This window comes from Clarias gariepinus, chromosome 25, assembly GCF_024256425.1.
Source record: "Clarias gariepinus isolate MV-2021 ecotype Netherlands chromosome 25, CGAR_prim_01v2, whole genome shotgun sequence".
NCBI lineage: Eukaryota > Metazoa > Chordata > Actinopteri > Siluriformes > Clariidae > Clarias > Clarias gariepinus.
This window is the reverse complement of record NC_071124.1, coordinates 13,245,634-13,266,669: the sequence shown is the minus strand read 5'-3', so window position 1 is coordinate 13,266,669 and position 21,036 is coordinate 13,245,634. Positions and strand designations below refer to the sequence as shown.

The 21,036-nt window shown below is 37.0% G+C and overlaps 2 protein-coding genes across 4 annotated transcripts in view; both read left to right on the top strand.

Annotated features, from left to right (window-relative positions):
* Positions 1-119: 119 nt before the first annotated feature.
* On the top strand, positions 120-12,592 carry mpz (myelin protein zero). 3 transcript variants are annotated; one of them, XM_053486536.1, is made up of 6 exons: positions 120-287; positions 2,041-2,204; positions 2,949-3,162; positions 5,499-5,628; positions 5,940-5,988; positions 10,497-12,592. In XM_053486536.1, the coding sequence occupies exons 1-6, from the start codon at positions 242-244 to the stop codon at positions 10,512-10,514; spliced, it is 621 nt and encodes a 206-aa protein (XP_053342511.1). In that variant the 5' UTR covers positions 120-241; the 3' UTR covers positions 10,515-12,592. The 3 variants fall into 3 exon arrangements, with proteins under 3 accessions (XP_053342511.1, XP_053342508.1, XP_053342510.1); XM_053486533.1 differs by having other exon boundaries at positions 8,866-12,592; XM_053486535.1 differs by having other exon boundaries at positions 8,539-12,592.
* Positions 12,593-16,013: 3,421 nt separating this feature from the next.
* The window catches only part of atp1a2a (ATPase Na+/K+ transporting subunit alpha 2a), a 36,928-nt gene continuing 31,905 nt past the window's right edge, over positions 16,014-21,036 (top strand). Inside the window, exons 1-3 of the mRNA XM_053487139.1 lie at positions 16,014-16,051; positions 19,704-19,799; positions 19,931-19,990. Coding sequence (XP_053343114.1) covers positions 16,040-16,051; positions 19,704-19,799; positions 19,931-19,990 — 168 coding nt within the window. The 5' untranslated portion in view covers positions 16,014-16,039. The remainder of the gene's footprint in view (positions 16,052-19,703; positions 19,800-19,930; positions 19,991-21,036) is intronic.

Genomic DNA, 21,036 nt, shown 5'->3' with positions numbered 1-21,036 from the left:
GGAGATAAAGTGTCACTAGGTCGAGTCTGATTTAGGGTGGAAACCAAGAATAGACAGAACAGAAGAAAAGTAGGCAGTCTTAGGGCTGGACCAGACTTATGGGTGTGGTTGGATATAAACTCTGAGTCGGCACACACTTGCCTGGGTGCCCCTCAACCTCACTCCCTTTATCCCTACATTTTTGCTCCACTTTCCTCATCTTTGATTCTCAGCTTTCTGCTGGCCAGCGGAACCAGAAAGCATGTTAACTCTACTGGTGCTCACATCTGTGGTGCTGCTCAGTGCAGGTAAACAAAACTTCGAAACTTTATATTGCCATACAGGTACAATTTCTATGTAACCATTTTTTTGTTATTACATTGCAGTTGTCAATTTTTGCAAAGTCGCTTCCAAAGTAATTACTTAAAAACTATTATAATTATGGAAATGTTTGGTTTTTTATATTGCTACAATTTCTTTTAACTTTGTAAATAATCAGTGCAATAACTATAAAAATCAAAGATCACTTTTTTGTACGTATGCATTAAAGTTACATGTAGCAGTAAAAAGTATTCTTTATTTAGTAATAAACTATTCTTTGTAACATGTTGCATTTGACATAAATTGGTATAAATATGGCAAAATATTTTATTTTATTATTATAAATGTATGTTTTGCATTTACAAATGGAATATTTTGCTATTCTGAAAAGTAATTATTTGGAAATTGCTGCTAATCCAACTTAATTTATTTTACTTATTTTATTATTATTATTATTTATTATTTTAGTTATTATTATTCTTTATTTTTTAAATCATTATTTCTATCTACTTAATATCAACTACATCTACCTTGTCTCTATTTTAAGTGGTCATTTTATCAAGTCCACTTAGTATATAGGTCACTTCACATATATACTGGTATTGACTGGGGCCCATTTATTTTTTAGTCCTCACTGCTCAGTGGAAAAGTTTTGCACAGTGCTCAAGTGTTACCAGAGATTTAATGATATTTACACTTTCTTAAACACGCTAACCCAGCCATCCTATGACAGTGGTCAGATCTTTAACTAGTATTTAAAGCATTTAGTTTTTTTGTTAGTGATTTGCTGCAAGAGCGTGTTGACGGGCGAGTTGTGCACTTGTTCATAGCAGAGCTAAACGTTGGGTTCTATGAATAAGATTGGAATAAATATCTTGCTTATGATCTAATTAACTTCATGCTGTTATTGTGGATGTAAAATTCTGGCAATAAGGTGTCGATGCTCTAGTGATGAAGAATAGACAGTGTAGTATTCGCGATTTGCAATTAATTTGTGATATCAAATATTTAGAAAACTATGTCCTATAAAGACATGCTTTGTTTACATTTATATAAAAAAACAATTAAATAATTACAATGTATTACATAAGCAGAAGTGTGTAACAGCACAAAGAAGCTAGTTTAACTTTGGGTTGATACGGAGATGTCTCTTCTTCTGCTTGTGTAACTTCTACTGTGTGAATTTTAGATAGTTTGTTTGTTCTATTCTATTAAATAGGATGCTTATGTATTCATTTTACAGAGGCCTCAATTCTACTCAAAGTGGAAGAGTGGAAGAATGTTTATAAAGCTGTCTATTCATTAAGCTGATAAAGAAACTGACAGACGCACTGCATACAGTAGTGTGTAGTGTAGTGTGTAGTTTTCACAATTTGGCCAGATAACGGCACAAGGACAGAGAAACAGAGAGCAAAAACAAGAGGGTTTGGCTTAAGTTCTATTGCATGTACAGTGTACACATCTTCACATACAGTATAATCAACTAGTGTTCATTATACACTAGATTATGTAACAAAGAACAAGTCTAGATACTGCACCTGTGCCAGTGCCAAATTTCTTCCTAATGCCTAATGTGTCTAACGGGACTAAACTCACAAATGATTTTTTAAACTTTTAGTTATACATATATTTAGTTCTTGTGGTCCATAACAGAAATTGGGTCAATATGCACTTTGTGCTATAGATGTAACTTATTTTATATTTTGTGTGTGTGTGTGTGTGTGTGTGTGTGTGGGGTAGCTCCCAAGTCAGAGGCTATAACAGTGTATACCGGCTGGGAGAGACATGCTGAGATAGGCTCAGATATCCGGCTTTCCTGCTCTTTCTTCTCATGGCGATGGACCTCTGAGGATGTCACTTTCTCCTGGAGCTACAGGCCAGATGGGGCAAAAGACAGCATCTCTGTATGTTACCACGTACACACATATGAGTTTGAAGAAGGAGTTTCAGTTTTCATACAGTACATAATTAAGTTACACGAAAGCACATTGAAGTTAATCTTTATATCAAGTAATAAAGTTCAAGTAGATTAAGATTATTTGGTGGTCAAAATATGTCATTTTTTAGTCACATTGGTAGAAATGTTGGAATTTATTTACTGTAATCTATTTAATTGGTCACTTTCATGCCTAACCTGCTCTGTTAAGAACAACCAATAATTGGAATTACTACAGTATTTACTATATTACCTAAATAGTTTTAATATATACAATATATACATATATAATATATTTGACTATTATTGATTATTAGTGAATAGAGCAGATCAGGCATGCTCTTCTGCACACCATTAGCGGTAAAGATTAATGGTCAAAAGTTTATTAGTCAAGCCTTATGTCAAATATAGTTAGTGCTACAGTATCTTGCTTAATTTGGCTTGTTAATGTTACTGATACTGTTATCATAATGGCTCAAAAGCTTTTAACTGCAACTGATTTAACATCAGTGGACTGTTTAGGGACATCGTCAATAAATGGTTGAGACACAAGTTTAAATTGCACTTCAAAGTTTTCTTTAGCAAAAGTATAATGTTAGCTGAAATGCTATAGATTGTTAGAATTATAAATTATAAATTGTTAGATTAGATACTTGAGATTTTCTCCTAGGTTAATTACTTAATAACACATTTTTTTTTTGTGATTGGTCAGATCTTCCACTACACAAATGGAGTTCCCTATGTGGACAATAAAGGGCCATTTCGGGATCGCCTGGAGTTTGTAGGCAACCCATCTCGTCGTGATGGCTCTATCATGATCAAAAACCTGGACTTTTCTGACAATGGAACCTTCACTTGTGATGCCAAGAACCCTCCAGACATAGTGGGCCGACCCTCGAGTGTACGACTTCTGGTATTTGAAAAAGGTACGACGCCACCATTTTTGTCCTTTCTGTAAATCTTAACATTAGTGTAATCTAACCAAATGTTTCAAATTTAACATAAAAGTTTACCTGGTCACACAACAATAAACGGTACATTGCAAATACTTACAAAAAATCGTACCAACGGTTAATATATAAAAAGTAAACTAACGTCATGCTTTTACCAAATTTTGGAATTAAACTTTAAACATACTTTAGAATAGTTGTATTATAGTACACTATATTATATGTCCTTATTTATGCTTATATTTAGTGCACTATTCTTGCGTTCGGGCTGAATCTCTCTCTCTCTCTCCCGCGCGTGCTCTCAAACTTTTTTGCGCACTGGAAATCACTTTAGCACTTTTACACAAAATTTCAAGATAATTTCTGTGTTTAAACTTTCTCCTGCGCGATCACTATCATAAAGCTACGTTTGCACGAACTGCAGCAGTGTTGAAGCAACTATTCCAGCCAACCAGAAACTGTAGGCGGGCAGATTCGGACTGTCTGTTTCTGATTGGCTCCCCACTCCTCCGCTTCTAGTTTGAATTAGCGGTTGGAAGCTGCATCGTTGCGTGCCTTCGTTGGTATCGTTATTATTTTATTTTAATCAGCATATGGTAAATTTTATGTTTTTTGTTAGGTAGTTTAAAATTAAGTAAATAGTTTAAACTATTGAATGTATTGTCTAATGTTATTGCTAAATCTTATGTACTTCACTGCTGGTTTTTAGTCTCTGTGTAACAGCTAGAATTAACACACCAAGTTTAAACTAATACTGTACCTGTATAGTAATAGTTCTAATACTAATGTCTGTCTGTGTTCACACAACAGTTTAAATTTTAGTTTGTGTGTTTATTCTATACTATAGTAACTATAGTATATTCATCAAGTATTTGTAACACAGTAGTAATTGCTGTAATGTACTTTATACATAATAATAATTATACATAATACATTAAATATATACTTAAATTTTATTAATTACTTTCAGGTATGTACGTTAGTACACACACAGCCATATACCTTGAGTGTAATAAGCAAAGTTGTTCCACTTTAGCACACAAAAGTATCATTTTTAACTTAGTTTTTATTTAAAAAGTTTAATTTAACTTAGTTTAATTAAGTTTAATTACAACTTAAATACACTTAGTACAAAATTACAAAATGAGTTGTTCCAAAATAGCAAACTATAGGATACTTTTTTTTTTTGCTTGGAAATACATAACATGACCATAAAACTGTGGAATAATCACACTTAAAAATTTTAGCTCATTTTTGCAAAACATTTTTCATCCTGCATCAAAAGATCTACTTATTATTCTAAAATATTCTTTTATCCTGGGTATTCTCTCAATAGTCGAGGTTATTGCAGAGACCTTTCATCTAATTTCAGTAGTCTTTATTTCAAAAGGTCATTTGTCCAAAGTCGGCTTGTATTTCACAATGCCACTTTAAATAATGGCTGATTATTACATAATGCCATTATTCATCAGAATGATTTTGTCTATTAATCAAGACAGACAGAGCGGAGACAGTTATGTCATGGTGTTTAGTTGCTTATAAACTTTAACAATTCATCAGCATCATCAGTTTGAGCTAACACTTCACAACTATAAGACATCTACTTTAACTTACACTCTGTCATTTGCTGGTAATAATCAAATAACTTACTGACACCCACCATGTTTACGTGTTTGTCTGTGGCTCTCCAATCGACTTGTTCATTCATCTTAAAAACACCTCTGCTGGTAAATTCTTTTTCTATATTCGATCACCTAATAGTAGCAGAGCTGCATTCCAGTCTGCTATCCTTTTTCCGCTGCATTCACATGGTTCCGCTGATGAATCCAAAGCTGATGCTTTCCATTCGCTTTGAACAGAGTGACAGCATGCATTCCCCTACTGAATTGTGTGCTCATTGTGTCACTTTGCTCACACTGCTTGCAGCAAGAAGGTTAGGAAAACGTCAGCTTCTCAAGTCACAGTGCAGGTGTAATGTGTGTAACATGCCAGCAAAAGTCTGGCCAGTAAATGAGAGTAAATTTACAGCCGCAGGTTTTTTTTTTTCTAAGAATTTCATTAAATAATAGCTTAGGTGCATTTGTGGAAATTTACAGTAAGTCACTGAAAAACAAATGCTATATCTTTATAGTAATGTAATGTTTATTACAGTAAGGGAATTTACAAAAGCATTTACATTGAATTGGTGGTATTATAATTTAAAAGTTTTTACTGTACATTTACATTAACTTGTACTTTAATTGCACACTTTTTACAGCGAAGAAAAAATAGAAAGATGTGATACATCTCATATTAAATCTGATTTTTTTCAGTCCCAATCCAGGCCGGCGTGATCACAGGTGCGATTATTGGTGTCGTTTTGGGTTTGCTGATCCTGGTGGTGGCCATCTACTATCTGATGCGTTTCCTGGTGGCCCGACGTGTCTTCAGCTTGAGTGTGAGGTCAGTCTGGGAGTACCTGCTGCCTCAAGCGCATCCTGAACCTCTGCCTGGCTTTGACACACATACAGACATACGCACACACACCCTCACTAAGATCATACCCAAGTCTCCTCAGCTTTCAGAAAAAAGCGCTCGCGTTCAGACACATACTTTCAAAAAGGCCAAAGCTCATCCTTTCCCTAGTCAAGACACGCACACACACATTTTTACCATGGCCTGAACTCCTGCCTTATTTTCTTGTTTGGTTGAAATGAAGAGCTTAACATACTGTATGGTTCAATCCTCGCACTATGTTTGTGTTTTCTTCTTAGCAAACATGGCAAGAAAGGCAAAGGGAAAGAAGGAGCCCAGCAAAAACAGGCAAGTGTTCACCTGCTGCCACCAGCATCCCGGAGCCCCTCACACATACACACACACAAACGCACAAACACATATGAACATGTAAAAAGACTGGCTTGCACACGCCAATTCTGAGACCCATAACCCTGGCTGCTTTGGCTCCTGTAAAGAACTCCTCTTCTGGTCTTCTCCTCACTTGCTCCACCTACTGTATAACTGGAACATTCGCAATTTATTATAAGGCTTAATTACTAAGCACACGGCACAAATAAAAACATACTTGACAGGTCAGGTGATAAAGATGAAGTCATAGCTATTAGGTTAGATAAGGTGGTCTAAATAGGGACTTCCAGATTTAATCAATATGTTCAGCAACACAAAATGTCACCTCTGCATACAGTAATAGCTCAAGAGTTAACGTTATTTTTTAAATATAATTTTTTCTTAGTGAGAATTTTAAGGTTTAAATGCCATCTGTACTAGAATAGGACATATCTTAATAATGATAGTCTTTCTCTATGATGCATGCTTGCTCCTGGCAAGCTAGAAAGCAGAAACTAGGCACATTTCTGCTGCTGTCTATCTATGGCATATCTAATTCAGCTCTCTGCCTGCCGCCAAAGGCTGAGACAGCAGGCAGAGGACAAGGTCAAAGTTTAACGTCTACCTCTGTGTTGGTTCTCCACTATGCATGCCAGCTATAGACTAACCACCGTGTCCAAAACGCATCTTTATTCACAGCAATTCACTATTTCCACTGGTTCCCTGATAGTGGTACCTTTAATACATTTTATAATTTTTTATTTCAAAATATCATCATTAGCATTTGAGCTATTAGCACAAGCAAAAATTTTATATTCGTTTTTGTGCATTGAGAAAAGAAGAACCGACATGTTTACCTGTAACTCAGTAATAACAATCTATCAGTCTAAAACAAGTTGTTGGACTGAGTCGATAATTCTTTTAATTATCTGATCCAGCAAATAATGCAAATTAAATACTACAACATATTGCACATACCTCAGGAAATATCTTACCAATGCTGTTCTTCGGCTATATAATCCAACTTTGTTGTAGCACAAAGTATTTCTGTGTTTTTACATTTGCAATGACATTTGCAATGTCTTGGTAAATATTGGAAACAGATAGAAAGAGTTTTTTTTTCTCGCAGATAAAGAGGTTTTATTTTTAATTCCATAACATTGGCATATTACCTTAGTCACCTTATTACATTTAGATGCAACTTAGCTGATTTACCCACTGCAACAGTTAAGGCAATATTAGAAATTTGTAGACAGATCAACTTAACAGCTAAGATCTCGCCTGGTATAGTTTTCCACTTATGACCCATCTCCTATTACTTCATACTGTCTTAAGCTGGCATTCATCTGGAGTCCAACATGCCATAATGTTTACACACACACAAACACACACACGCACTCCTCCTGACTATCATTCTCATTTCTGCTACTTCATGTTTTCATTCCACACATTCTTTCATCCCTAGACTCTTTAGGGTGACTTTTTTCCCCATGTCATCCCACTTTCCTCTTTCTGCTGTCTTGTAATCCTCCTCTCTACAGGTGCACATAAAGATGCAGATGATTGTATTTTATGATTTGATTTAGAAGCAGAGGAATCATAAAACAGTCAACATGCTACCTCTCATTTCAAGTAGTTGTAGGACAACCAAAGTAAATAGACTGAAAGAGAAGACCATGTCTTCACAACATGTCTATCTATCTATCTATCTATCTATCTATCTATCTATCTATCTATCTATCTATCTATCTATCTATCTATCTATCTATCTATCTATCTATCTATCTATCACCTCATATATTTCTGTCATATCCTGTCAGCTTCAATCTTTTTCGTTCCCTTTGTTCTTTTTCTCTCTCTCCCTTTGTCTGCTGTCCAATATCCATCGTTCCTTCAAGTTCAAATGCAAAGTCAGGTGACCTGTAGGATAACCTGACAGGGTTCTGTTCTGCAGAATAGAATTGGTATTTTTGTCACACTCTTTAAAGCACTTATTGCTTTAAATGATTATTCCTTATCACCAGTTTTACGTTAATGTCAGAGAGTAAATGGGAGAGACTTGGGAGGATGGATGGAATGGTCAAAACTATTATCAAACTAAGGTAAATTACATGAATAAATTGCAGACATTACGAATATTAAGTAATGCCTGGATTAATACAGAAAGGCCCCTTTAAAGACCTGCAAAATAAATCATCGAAATCATTTATAAATCAGATGCATGACAATAAAGAGACATCTTAAAACCATTAGAACTTCATATTAGTCATGAAATGAATCTCATTTACTATGGGCCGTAATCAGTTTTGTTATCATACATTACAGTGCTAAGAGCCATGTTAAATGATACTGTCGATGTAATACATGTAATACATAATATCAATGCAATATCACCTCATTATTACATAAATTGAGCCTTGTTATTTATTCATAAGAGTCAGGCTCAGGTGTGTGTGTAGGTGCTGTGATGTCATGCTGCCACTCTCTGTCGGACTGACTGACGGCTTCCTGTTTTGTCCTCCCTTCCAGCCACCAAAGGTTCCTCCCGTTTACCTTTCCTTCTAATAGCTCGTTCTCGGTCCACCCTTTTTCCATCGCTTTCTTCTCCACTTCCTCTCCGCTGCTTTCTTGTTCTCCTTCTCCAATTCTTTTAATCATCACACCTTGCATCATTTAACAACACACCTTCTCTCTGATCTCTCTCTCTCTATCTATCTCGCTATGGCTCTCTCTCTCTCTCTCTCTCTCTCTCTCTCTCTCTTGCGCTTTCCTTTTTTTCTTACTTTCTTTCTTTCTCCCTCACTCCTGCCATAGTGACTCTATCCTCCCCTCCCCACGCTCCCTTTCTCTCCCCAGGCTTCTGTCATGGTGGATCCTGCCAAGCAGAAGGCGCCAGCATCTGAGAAGAAGAAGCAAGAGTCGCGCAGAGAAAAGAAATAGGGCTTCGCAAGCAGAGAGCTAGAGCTCCAGGCACGAGTACCTGGAGAAGGCAGGAAAGACAGGAAGGACAGGGTTCTTATGACCATTGAGCTTGAGCTCATTAAACAGGAGCAGACAGGAGGAGGAGAAGAGAAGCCTAAACGTAGCGCCGCTGCTCTTCTCTCCACCCTGTCCAAGCTCTCAAACAAAATCACTCTTGGCTGAGCGAGTGTGGGATGCAGGAGGCGTGTGGAGGAGAGGCCTTAAAGAGGAGCATTTGGGAAGATGAGTAGTCCCCCATTCGTAAATTCATTTTAAAGTGCACATCTGTGGTGTAGTCACACTACACTTCACAGTGTAGCTTAGGACACACAGGAGCCATTGAATACTCCCTGTGCCACTGATTTTTTATGACCCCCTGAATAAACCCCATTTGGCATCAATAATGAAAAACCCATAAACATTACAGGCTGTTGCTTTAAATATTTAGGACGAGAGCTAAATGCTCTCACAATTCTCTTCTTGTTTGTAACACACACACACACACACACACACACACAAACACACACACGCACTCACATGCACACACCATCCTGAGGTGGCTAAACAGTGACACACACAGCATTATTTTGCTATCTCTCTCACTATCCAACATGCCCATACTCCCTCCGTGGATAATGTGCAGTGTGAGGACCATCTCACACCACATCGTGTGCACACACAATCGCAGACATACACCACATTTCATTTAGTTTGTCTGATTTTTTCTGTTTTATCCCTTTTCCAATGACATTGTGCTGACGGCAGAGATATCGAAAAGAAATACAGCCAAACTTATTAGGTAATGGGCCACTTTAGCACTGGATTCAAGCCATTATTTAATCAGATGTAGAAGTTTCTCTGTAAACAGCGTAAAAGTAATGATGATTGTGGACAAGTACATTTGGCTTTGCCAATGCCTTTTACCTTGAAGTCAGATCCTCCAGGATATTTATAAAGCACAAGAATATCGACATAGAAAACAAAATGGGAGATATTTTTACAGATTATTCTAAGTGTACTGTATACTGGTGCTTGGAACCTTTATTAATATTACATCAGAAATGTGGCTCCATTTTAATTTAAAACAGTGCCTTCCTATTGGCCAGATTAAATCATTGTCAGGATATTTAATTTCGCTAGTTATTTGCCAATAATCTTTAGAACCTACTGCACCATTCAGGGTTTTTAATTAAGTTCACCATTATGAAAAGGTACTGTAATCAAATCTGTTTTACTGGTATAGAAAAAGCACTTTGCACTAAAGCACATTATTATTATTATTATTGGTAGCACCAGCACTTTGTTGAGGGAAAAGGTCTGTTTCTGTCCTTGGAAATCTGCCTGGAATCTCTGCTTTAACTGTTCCTTCGTTTTTTCTCTTCTCCCCTCCCTCTTTTTGTGCTCTGTCCTGTCTTCTTCTCTTTTCCTTCGTTTCCTGATTTTCTCTCATTCACTTCATAATGTCATAATCACTTGATCCACTGGTGCTATGGCATCACTTCATGTTTTACTATATATATATATAGGCTGGCCCTTCAAAGTAGCCACGCCTACCCTTTTATTAATATTCATTGCTTAAGGGCTAAACAAAGAACATGATGCAGACACAGATACATGATCCAATTCTAGAAATCAGAATCAAAGATAAAGCACTGTCGTCTCAGACTTACACATACCCAGAGCATTGTTCCTCACCGTGTAGGCTCGGGGCTACTAGCACCCCCTGGAGGGCGACCTAGCGGCGTCTCAACGAAATCCCCAGCATAGACACAAATCTCTAAATATGTCCAGGAAAAATTTTTTTGTAATGATAAACATGTTGTGTTTTATAGATCTTTACTACTTAATGGAACTGCTCTAATTTTTGCCTAGAGGTCAGCTACAGTACAGTATGTGTCAGTAACATGCTCATAAAACTATAAGAAAAAATATTTCTATCTATTCATCATTTAAATTGTTGCCCCTCATTCCTTTTTTTTTTCTCGGTTGGTTGGATCATTCTCAGAAATATAGTGAAGAACACTGCTCTATTACATTGTCCATCCGCAGGGCAAATTTTAAATCCATGTCGCGTTCAGGTGCTGCACCCATGACTGTGTGCATGAGTGTGTGCTTGCATGTGTGTGTTGCTTTGACTGTAGTGACTGAAACCCTCAGAATGAAGTTGATACCGCGGGCAAAGCATACACACAAATATGCACGCACACACACACACACACACAAACACAAACACACACAAAGAGAGTGGGGACTGCAACAGAGTGACTTCATAAAATGACAAAAACTATGTTAATTCGAATCGAATCAGCCTAATCATTTGGCTCCCCACACTCTCTCTCTGTCTGTCTGTCTCCTCTATTTATTTTCATTCTCTTTTTTTCAATGACTCAGTCTTCTTTGACCTGAGGTGAGTGTTTCATTTTTTTCCTCGTTCCCCACAAAACATAGCACACCATTTCAAACTACCATGCTGTATTTCCATTACTCTTCCTTTCATAAAACCTCCATTCTTCCACTCCTTTACCGTCTTTCATGCATCTCTCGCTCCTGTTGGCTTGAACAATACTCTGTTCATTCCTGCCACCTCCTGCCCACAACAAGGAAACTCTTGTTTGGCGTCCTGTCGACGCCAAAGCAAAAAATGTTAATATAGATACCTAGCTCTCTGCTGCCTGCGAAAGATGAATTTCTTTTCCCATGTCTGTGTGTGTATTTTTAGTGCAACAACATGTCTGTAACCTGTCAAGATGTTAAGAGAACAAACGATTGAAACCAAAAAACAAAAAAGGATTATGTCTTTGTACGTACCTAATGCTAGTTATGACATGCCGTGCAATAGTTTACTGGACCTGTGTGGGAAACAGAAATGTAATTTGTATTTAATGATATTTATATATGTATTTTTCACTGACATCATAGAATTCATATGGGTTTTTTTTTTTGTCACAGTCTTAGTATTCTCAGTTATAGGAAGTAATGGTGTGGAAACCAGCAAGACAGGAAGTCATTAAGTTAGCGATTGCATAAAATGTTATAACCTGCATACAATATTTATAATCTGGAGCAAGGACTTGGGGGGAATTCACATCGGAGTGAAACGTCAAGCCAAAGTCCGCTGAACATCACAATCAAGCAAGAGATGATTCTCCCACCAAGTCTTCGTCCCTCAAACACACTGTGAGCTATGGATAGGCTTGGATTCTGAACGCTGTCAGGGTTAAGTGTGTAAGTCACGATTGAGTGTGTAACAACTGTAAAGTGCGTCTAGGATGTGAAGGGTTGCTACACACTTGATTGAAAGTCAGATGCTTTTTATGTCTTTCTGAACAGATATGGAACAGCCACCTGCTTCCCTCCATTAAACCTGCATTAAAATATGGAATCATTTCCATGGTGTATGTATCATGTACTTGTATATGTATTAGTAAGGTCTTCTGATAACTCTCCCTGTCCTCGAAAGTGTTTAAAAGTTTCTAATCCTTTATGTATTTAATTTGGTGTTAACCTCACTAGGCTATTAGAGTTTTTTGTTATGTAAAATGTATTGTAAAAAGGAAATAAAGCTTGAGTTAAAATCAGTCATTTAAGAAACATAAATAAACTCAGAGGTCATTTGTGACAAGTGTTGTGTGTATGTGTGTGTGTGTGTGTGATCTGAATGGACATGGTATTTCCTCCCAACTTCATTGCCAAAAAATATTCTTTTACAATCCAATATTTGCTATAATCCTTTTGACAAACCTCCTTCTGACTGAAAACATTAATTCTTCATAGATCAGTGCTCTCAGTGTTTGTAGTTATCAGGTGTTAAGAAAACAGAAACAGTGAGGAGAAATTACATTCAAGTCCAGGTCTCAGGAGGTTAAGCAGGAAGAGAGAAAGAGAGAGAAAGAGAGAGAGAGAGAGAGAGAGAGAGAGAGAGAGAGAATATTTAAGTGTGTAGCTGCAAAAGCACTAAATATTACTCACTCACTCTATTTCTATACTGCTCTATACTCCTATACAGGGTCCTGGGTGTCCTGAAGCCTATCCCAGGGGGCTCGGTGCCAATCCATCACAGGGCACATACTGTAACACACACTCCTTCACCCACTATGGGCAATTTGAAAATGTCAGTTTGCCTAATTGGGGACTGTGGGAGAAACCTGGAGTCCTCAGAGGAAACCCAACAAACACGCAGAGAACATGCAAACTTCACATACACAGACCCAAAGATGGGACACTGGAGGTGTGAGACCACAGAGCAAAGCACTACATACTACCATGCACTACAAGCATCTGTAGCAATTTTTTTTAATTTATATTTGCAATTACTTTGTGGTAATTATTGATGACCAACATTTATTTTACAATGAAATTCTAAGTTGTTTTTGGTTAAACTGTCCTTCTCTATGTATCTTTGTCCTTTCACTTTAGTTAATTATTGTCTCTAGAATCTCTATACCACTTACAGGGTGACAGCAGGTATTCCCTTTTCTCATCTCCAAGCTAATCTACAACTTTCCTTTAAAGCTCCTATATAATTGTATCCTAAATGTCAGAGGAAACAAAAAATGAGCTTTTGATCCTTGTTTTCAGTAAAAGTTTACATATTACACGTCTTGACATTGGTGCTTGCAGGTATCGTGACTTGCTAACGTCTCAAGGTAATAAGAAAAACATAGCATTAGCCCAAAAAAGTATGAGCAGAAACCCTCAACACAAAATCATTTCAATAAAAACTTATTTAATGGATTTCAGGGTGAACTTTTCTATTAACTGCTCTGTCTATGCAAGTGCCTGGAGCTTGGTTTTATGCCTTGGGCAAGAAGATGCAACATAATGGAAATTGAAACGTAGCACAATTTAGTGCAGATTTAGTTAGAAAAAAGTAAACTCGTCCACTGGAACGAGAATTTCTATAGACTCATACTGCATGTGATTCAGATAGATTTTTACTTCACTGAAAACATCTCATGGGACTTTGTACCTTCAGGATGCTATCTGCACTGACTAGGCTTTAAATTATCTATAGCCTCTCTGTGATTAAATTATCTTTGCTACACTGCATTGTTTTCTTTGTGATCTCTGCATCTTCGAAAAATAACCATGTGAGTGACTCATTACACACAGGTCTATACAGAAGTATAGGAGGGAGTATACAAATGATTTGGTACAAAATAGTTTTGGTGCAAGTTTGGAAAAACAGCAAGAAAAAAAGAAAGCTACTGTATAATTTTGTACAATTCTGAGCTTGATGCGAGGGATTTGTGACCAAATATCAAATAACTTTTAGACAGTATACTTTTTCAATACTCAAATCAATACTCATTTCAATACTTTTGCTCACCAAAAAATTGGGTGGTCTGCTACCAAAGTGCCATATTTTAACTGGTTTAACACATCTAGTTGTAAATACCAGAAAACGGAACCTGTGATTTATAGTCCCTTATTTACCTTTCAAGCATATTTAGTGTATAAATCAAAAACTAAAGAATTTACCTTGCTATTCCAATTCTTTTGAATCGAACTGTATTTATGTCCTTGGTACAGTAACTTAATTGCATTGCTGCACAACAGCTATTAAATGAGGTCACATTATACCTGACTCATGACAAATGGAGGTGATTTTAGAGGCATTAGACTTAAGGGAGGGGTCAATTTTATTGATAACTATCTGCACTGATAGAATTGCCTTCCTTAAATGCCTAGGTCTAAGTACCTGTCGTTGATGGCCAGGGGTAGCTCAGTGGTTAAGGCATTGGACTACTGTTCGGAAGATCCCAGGGTTAAACCCCACAACCACCAAGTTGCCACTGTGGGGCCCTTGAGCAAGGCCCTTAACCCTCAACTGCTCAATAAAAATGTAAGTCGCTCTGGATAAGAGCGTCTGCCAAATGCCTAAATGTAAATGTAAATGATGGGAAAAGAGATTGTAGAAATAGTTAAAAAGGTAAAGCCAAAAATAAGCTGATCAGCTTATTAAATACCAAACTACTGCCACAGTTTCATTCAATTCTGTCTAGCCAGTTTTGTGTGATGATGTGACAAAATCTGGCTGGACAGACAGACAGACAGAACTTTTTCTGAGAGGGTTTTGTGAAATGTAAAGATATCATTCCTATTCATCCATCCATGCATCTATCTAGGAATCTCTGTAGTCCAACTAGGGACCGTGGAGGCCAGTGGTGGCCATTGTATTTATGCCTATTTTCACAACCTTGGTAGGACCTCCCTTCAACATTCACAACACTATGGGCAATTTAGAAACATTAATCAGCAAAACCTGCATGTCTTTGGACTGTGGGAGAAAACCGGAGAACCCAGAGGAAACCCATCAATATAAGAATATGCACACAGACTCCGAGGCGGGAATTGAACCCAGCCCCAGGAGGCGCAAGGTAACAGTGCCAACCACTAAGCAGCCATGCCGCAAAGAAATCATTGAAAGACCAAAACAGTCAAAACCTTTCTTTTATTAATATAGATCATTTTCCCTTTTTTTGCACGCAGAACCAAAAAACTTCCAGCTCCATGTTCTTTTTTTTTCGTTTCTCTCCTTTTTTTTTATCTAGCCTTTCTTATACAGTACATGTAAAGCTGACTTGGAGTCAGGGAGGAGTGGGATGGGTGCTATAGGGGTTTATAAGAGGGTTATAAAACCTGTATTGAAACATTACATGTTTACCCTGTCCCTGTTTAAGATCAATACAAATATTTTTGAGTAATTTTTCATGAATTGCATTCCTTAAATGCCTAGGTCACAAGAATGGTTTGTTGCAATAGCTCTGCAAAAAATACAGGAAAAGATGTATTGTAAAACATAAGATATAATAGTACATATAATATATATATATATAGCAATATAAAACACTGGATATTGGATTTGTTTATTGACTTATTTCAACACAAATAGCACACGAACAGTAAACTGTTTAGCATGACTGTTTTAAAAGTGTGTGTGTGTGTGTGTTAAGAGAGAGGGGTCAGAAGGTGAAAGTAGGAGGTGACAGTCCCAAAAAAGAACAACCCTTTTTTTTTTAAACACGTGCTGCGAGAGAACGCCGTCTGTTTTCCAAACTTTCAGAACATGGGGAAGGGGGTAAGTGTTTCTCTCTTATAAATTTCTAAATACTTTTATTACATTTCTGCACTGAAATATGCTATATTAATATACTATATATAGAAAAGTATAGTGATTCTAATACTATAATATTATGACATAATTTTAGTCTTTGTTACAGTTATAGCATATACAGGGTTATTAAGCTCTGGCTGGTGTTGTTGTCACATAATTATAATGAGATAACAAGTATGAAATGTAGCTGTGCTAGATTTATCAGGGAATTGGTTTATGAAACGCCTAGTTTTAAGTCTAACATATATTTAAAATTTCCTGCATATAATGGCAGTTTTATAGATTTATATTTATTTTATTACTTTGTTTCATTTATTTTATTTGTTGCTGTGCAATCTTTTTTTTTTTTTTGCACACCATGCTCCCCCTCTTACACACACACACACACACACACACACAGAGCCTTGAAGCAGAGGAAGAGTGACAGGAGCAAATGATTTCCATCGGCCCCTTCCTCAGCATGTGTTGTGCAGTTTCATCGCACAAATATATACTTTCTCTCTGACTCACAGACGTAATTCCTCTCCCCCACTCCCACCCCTCTCTAATATATGGTACTGTTCTCTGGAGAACTCTGTAAACCCTTAAAATTGAGGGCTTTGTTGTGTCAGGGAGAGTTCAAAATAGCGCCCCTTTTGAGGTCTAACACTGAATAACCATTTAACAAAACACTAAAGCGCCCATTATAAGCATTACAATAACATATTGTGAAATTATCTTAATCCTTTGTAGTCTCCATTATCTTTCCTTACTCTGCACAATAGGATCTGTATAATAGGACTGATGGTGGACAAAATCCACCATCAATGGGTCAAAACACCAGCCACCTCCAGTATATGGATTAGCTGCCAAAACGTGTTTAATCATGGAAAATTATGACTTTATAATGACCATGTTTCAGTTTTTTAATTGGTCTGTGCAACAATACAGTAGCAAGAAAGTGGGAACTAAGAAAATAGAATAAAAAACAACAAAAACAAATGGGAATTCTTCAGCCTCTGGAAAGCCTGTTTTCCTTAAATGTATTCGGCATTCTAGTTTTATCCAAAGTTTGTTTTCACCCCAGGCGTTAAAATCCAGTTCTGCTCAATGCATAATTTGCTTACAAGTCATCTTATATTCTAACATTTAGAACCAGGCAGCACAGTTGGTAGAGTTGCTGCCTCATAGCTGCAGGGTCCTGGGTTCAATCCACAGCTTGGCTTTACTGTCTGTGTGGAGGTTTGCATGGTTGATTCATCCTGTGTTTAACTGGAATTCCTTTGGCTTCTCTGGCTGCCTCAAACTATCCATAAACATGCCTGTACTGTAGGTGAATTGGCTACACTACATTACCACTAGGTCTACAGGAGTGTGTGTATGGTGCAGTATAATGGAGTGGCATTCCATCTGCAGGGAATTCTGCCACTTTGCACACACTGTTCCTGGGATGGCCTCCAGCAGGCTCAACTGCCACTGCCAGTGACTAGGACAAAGCGAGGACTTAAGATGAATGAATAAAAATGTATATTTAACTGTTTCAAGTTTGGAATTTTCTAAGACTCAGTTCTTTAGCTTTAAATCACGGGCTATCTTAGAATCAGAATGACTATCAGTATCCACCCATGGATCTTAGAACCTCTGTTGTCCAACTAGGGATCGTGGAGACCAATGGGAACCATTGTATTAATTACCTTTTTCACAACTGCAGTAGGACCCCCAGGCAATATTCACACACTGCGGGCAATTTGGAAACGCCAGCCTAATCTGCATGTCTTTAAACAGTGAGAAAGAAAACTGGAGTACCTGAAGGAAACCCACCAAGCATGGGGCGAACATGCACACAGACCCTGAGGTGGGAATCGAACCCAGACCCTGGAGGTGCCGGCAAAAGTGCTAACCACTATGCCACTCTGCACGACACCACTAATATTTGTATACCAGAAATAGAAACCATACTGTATGAGAAGTTTTTGTGTTTGCACATGTGACATACCAAACAGTGCAATATTTATAAATATGCCAAAATGACAAATTTAACAATATTGGACAATAGGTGTAAAGAATATTGTATATTGAATATGTGTTTACAGTATTGGTGGCAATGTAGTGGAAAAGTAGTTAGCACCATGGCCTTATGCCCCCATGGTCAAGGGTTTAAGTCCCGCCTTGAGGAATTTGCATCTCCCTGTGCACGGTGGTTCTCCTCCAGGTATTCTGATTTCCTCCAACAGTTCAGCATAAAAGGTAGTAGGCTACCTGGCATTTCCAAAGTGCCTTTTAGTGTGTGAGTGCATTGTTGTTTAATTTTATTCTTTTTATTAGACTATAATTTCACATGCATGAAAATGTTCCTAAGAGGTTCTGAGATGTTTAAGCTATAAGTGTCTCTCCATGGTGTTTGTTGATTGGTTGATTAATAATGACTGCTGTTGGTTGTAATATCGTATATTTTTGTGTTGAACTACACAAGTCAACATAAAAATGTTTTAGAAATCAACAAATAAAAGCAAGTCATACCTTTAATACCATGTGATATGCAAATGACTGTGAGAGTCAGACTAACAAATGATTGTGCGATTCTGGTTGAGAATTACATAAATATTTATAAAAAAATTCATTTTATTCATTTGTGGGTCTCATTTTATATTTGTGAATCCATTACTGTTTATTTGTGGATCTTGTTATATTTTTGAAATTAACGTTATTCATTTGCAAGTTCTACAACAGAAATAGAAAAAATAACAATAAGTAACTATAGCAATAAATTATGTAAATTATTTGAGACATATTATTTATATATATTATTTGAGTCAGTTGGCCGATTTCTCATTTTACAGAGAAATAGAGAAAATCTGCATTTTTATCCTATTTTTCTCTTATAAAACATACAGGAGTTTTTAAAGCGCGTATGCAAAACAGCATATATCTAGAGAGTTATGGTAATATTATATAATTTGCAATTAATATTACTGGATATGGTGGCAAGATGATATCTTGTAAAGATGATGAAATCATTAAAAGTTGATGCATTTGAGTAAAATAACTACAGTTCTAGGGAGAAAGCTTTTCATGTGCCTGGTTCTAGCCTTGATGTTAAGTCTTTAGACTGTGGCAAGTGGAAAGGGGTTTAAAAAGGTGAAACAAACCGGCTGGCTATAGTCGTACTAGCACACTTCCTGATCTTGATATCATAAATGTCCCTAAGAGTTGGCAGATTGCATCCGGATGAATGACCTTAAAAGCATGTTGCTATTATTACCAGCGTTACCTGACACTAAACCTTTTGGCTTCAAGATCTGCTCTCACATGTAACCTTTTTGTGTGTTGTCTATGAGACCACTATTAATAGCACCCTAAAATCTGCTATTTTAGGGTGCATTTTAGGTAAATCTGACCCTAACCAGAATTATTTTTAGATAATAACAACTTGAATTATTGAATTATCAATTGTCACCAGCAAATCTGCTATTACTGTATGTTATGGTTTGACATGCCTTGAATTGGGTCTTCTGAGAAAGTGTCCTGAATTTCGGAAAGTCATTTTAAAAGGGACATGATCCCCATCACACAAAACAAACATTTTAACAGAAATATTGTATTGTTTATGCTGCCCCTTTATATTTCTCTCTCTCAGTATGGACGTGATGTCAGCCCGGAGGCTTCTCAGCACAATGGAAAGAGGAAAAAGAAAGAAAAAGATTTGGAGGAGCTGAAAAAAGAGGCATCTTTGGTGAGGATTGTTTATGTGTTTCTTTTTTCCTAAGGCCATACATTTCCATATACTGTATGTTTTGTTGTCAACTGTCATATATAGAAGGTACATAGTATAAAATGCCCTAAATATGGTGTGTCTCTCTGCAGGATGATCATAAGCTCTCTCTTGAAGAGTTGTCAACTCGCTATGGGGTGGACCTGTCTAAAGTAAGCCCAATCATATCTTTAATTAGCTATATTTACTACATTACTATCACATATTTTCTCAAGCAATAGTTTAGAATCTAAAAGACATCTATAATGTATACTTTTTTTTTTTACAACCACCAAAATACAAAGTTTCTCAAAAAAACTGAGGCTGTTTTTTTTAAAAAAAAAATTAAGTTTCTAAATCAGGTTGTCACGTGTACAGTATGTGTTGAAGCTGCTATACTGTAGATAATGAGAACTAGCCCTAGCGGTACATACTGTACTAGAATAGAAAAATGAGTAACAATAAGGAATAAATAAAAGACCCAAACTAATTCCAAAGAACAACAGTTCCACAAATGCCATTTATGATCAACAGATTATGATTTGTTCATTTAACCACTTTTTTTGCTGGACCAACACATATCCTTCTTTAACTGGCAGAACTAACTAACTGAGTTGGTGACCTACAGTTAGCAAATGTCAGTTAGTGGAATTAACAGGTGAAAGTGTTTTAAATTTCTTTCCAGTTCCATGAAGCCAAAAAATAAAGACAATAAAAGATGGAGATGATGGACCTCGTACTTGTATCGCCACGCATGAAATGCCTCTTGTCCAATCAGAATACTCAGTCGGAACTAGCTGTTGTATTATGGGGCCTCTAAGCGATCCGTGCCATATATTAACTTGAGGATGTGCTGCAAATCAGCATGGCTGTGATCCTTTCAGCACTCGGGCTGCACCCTCATGCCTACGACCGCTTTAAAGACATACTATATCCAGCAGAACGTAACTCTCTTCCCTTGTTTAATTAATATTCACATTGTTTAATTACATTGCCAGGCCAAACAAAAGTCACTCTAATAGTCACTCTAATATTTTGTTGAAATGGAAATCCTGGTCATTGTATATTCAGGCATATAATGTCGCTGAACCTAGATCTGTCCACATGAACCAACCCCAGACCATAACCCTGCCCACACAGGCTTATACAGCAGGCACTAGGCATAATGTTTGCATTAATTCATCCGCATCTCTTGTTTCCCTGAATTACTCATCACTCT